At 44.3% G+C, this 2,232-nt stretch overlaps 1 protein-coding gene across 1 annotated transcript; it reads left to right on the forward strand.

Annotated features, from left to right (window-relative positions):
- Positions 1 to 335: 335 nt before the first annotated feature.
- On the forward strand, positions 336 to 1,131 carry K441DRAFT_657333 (uncharacterized protein; the record flags this gene model as incomplete). The annotated part of the gene is made up of 3 exons (XM_067648162.1): positions 336 to 515; positions 850 to 900; positions 935 to 1,131. 3 exons carry the CDS (start codon positions 336 to 338, stop codon positions 1,028 to 1,030), a joined length of 327 nt encoding a protein of 108 aa, XP_067506122.1. The 3' UTR covers positions 1,031 to 1,131.
- Between the last annotated feature and the right edge of the window lie 1,101 nt (positions 1,132 to 2,232).

Here is a 2,232-nt window from a genome sequence, read left to right on the forward strand (position 1 = left end):
CAGCTCGTGCCCACTTCTATAACACTATATTTAGATCCCTTTTTAACGTACCTAGTGGGCCTATAGGCTACTGGTTGCGGAGTATGCCTTTCTACGCCTACGGGGTAGATATAGGAGCTGCTAGCTACGGGTAGACTAGGACGCTAGGGTTCTAAACTGGTATAATAAGTCTCCGCGCTGATTTGCATATAGACCCGACGATAAGACACCACACTAATACGCCTATAGAATTATAACCTACTAATAAGATATCGCGCTAATACGCCTGCGACCTTAATAGCTTGTATCCTACTGCTATTATAAATAGGCACGTTACTGCCCTTTGGTTTAACCTGATGGCTCGCATTCTACTATATAACGAACACAAACACGAATACGGAAGCTGGTATCTTACTACTGTCCTACCAACCTGTACGCACTGCCCTACGTACCGACAAGACCTCACGCCGATACGCCTGCGAAACGACCCCGATAACCCATCGTGCCGATACGCCTACGACCCTATCGCTGGCATTGTACTGCTACCTACCTGAACCGACTAGCCTCGTGCCGATATGCCTACGAGACGACCCGTCGCTGGCACCGTACTACTACCGTCCGAACCTGCTGCCGAAGCTCTCTGCATCTAATACCTAAATTATCTTAAGCTGCCCGAACCTGTCGCTAGCATTATACTGCCGCCGCCGAAGCTATTTGCATCTAATATCTAGACTATCCTAAGCCGCACGACCCCGTCGCTTACATCGTACTGCTACCTAAACTAACAAGCCTCGTGCCGATATGCCTACGAGACGACCCGTCGCTTACATCATACTACTACCTGAACACGACTAGAGCCTCGCTCCCTAGACCCCCAAACCCGTCGCTTATATCGTACTGCTGCCTGAACCGACAAGCCTCGTGCCGATACGCCTACGAGACGACCCGTCGCTAGCATTATACTGCTACCTACCCGAACCGACAAGCCTCGTGCCGATATGCCTACAAGACGACCCCGTTGCTGGCACTATACTGCTACTATATAAACTGATAAGCTCCGTGCCGATTCGCCTACAGAACCTAAACACGTCGCTAGTACCATACTGCTACCCAAATCTAATAAGATCCCGTGCTGATATGCCTACGGAACCTAAACCTAACGCTAGCACCGTACTGCTACTGACAAAAACCTACCTACAATACAAATACTGCACCGCATTAACAAAAACCTGCTAAGAATATACCTTACCATAACCACGAACACTATACTATACTACCGTTTAGGCCGATAAATACTGCCTAAAACGCCTATTTTAGACCAAAAATTAGGGTAATTTTTTAGGGGGACCTAGAGTATAGGAAGGGAAGGCTGTAGAGCTGCTAGAAGCGAGAAAGGGATTATATAAGCTTTAGTAATACGTCTCTAAGCGGTAAGGATAGGAGTATAGCTGGCGACAAAAGCTAGGCTATGCTTTGGGCCTAACAAGTTAGTGGCCTAATAATTAAACATAGAAGGATTAAACTGGAGGAGCCTATATAATAGAGGACGTAAAAGGGCGGAGAAGGCTAACGAATTTTTTTTTCCTATATTGGGTTTTTTTTTAGTATATATAATATAACATGCCTTATAGGAGCTCGGAAGTAAGGGGGGGGTACTATTATGGGACTTACACGCTCTTACGTCCCTACGCATTTTAACGTTTTTAACCTGTACTTACGTTTGTCCCAAGACACCTACGCACGTTCCCCTATAACCCCTATTTATACCCAACCTAGCATATAAAGAACCTTCTTCTTTATCCAAATGTCTTTGTATTAACTACGCATAGTTACGCGTACGTAGCCTTCTTTAATTACTACCCTGTTTAGTACATTATATTCTAGCTCGTGCCTACTTCCATAACAAACAGCGTATATATTATTAACCTTTGCTTCCTAGCTCTAAAGTATATCTTAGGTAGTAGGCTATGTTCCTCTACTAGGTATACTATCCTCTCCGCTACTAGTAATTTAAGTGCTTTTCTAGCGTTAGGAGGAGGAAGATTGGCCTATAGTTGTTTGCTACTATATAGTCCCCTTACTCTTCTATAGTAGTATAATCTTTACTACCTTTTATTCCTATAGTACTTTTCCTATTTTAAATAATTTGGTAGAGAGAGTAGTAATCTTACCGCTTAGTATAGGCTATAGCTCTTACTATACCCTAGCTAGTAGGCCGTCCCTTCTAGGAGCCTTATTTAGGCTAGCCCTAAA

Source organism: Cenococcum geophilum (assembly GCF_001692895.1).
Source record: "Cenococcum geophilum 1.58 unplaced genomic scaffold K441scaffold_13, whole genome shotgun sequence".
Lineage (NCBI taxonomy): Eukaryota > Fungi > Ascomycota > Dothideomycetes > Gloniales > Gloniaceae > Cenococcum > Cenococcum geophilum.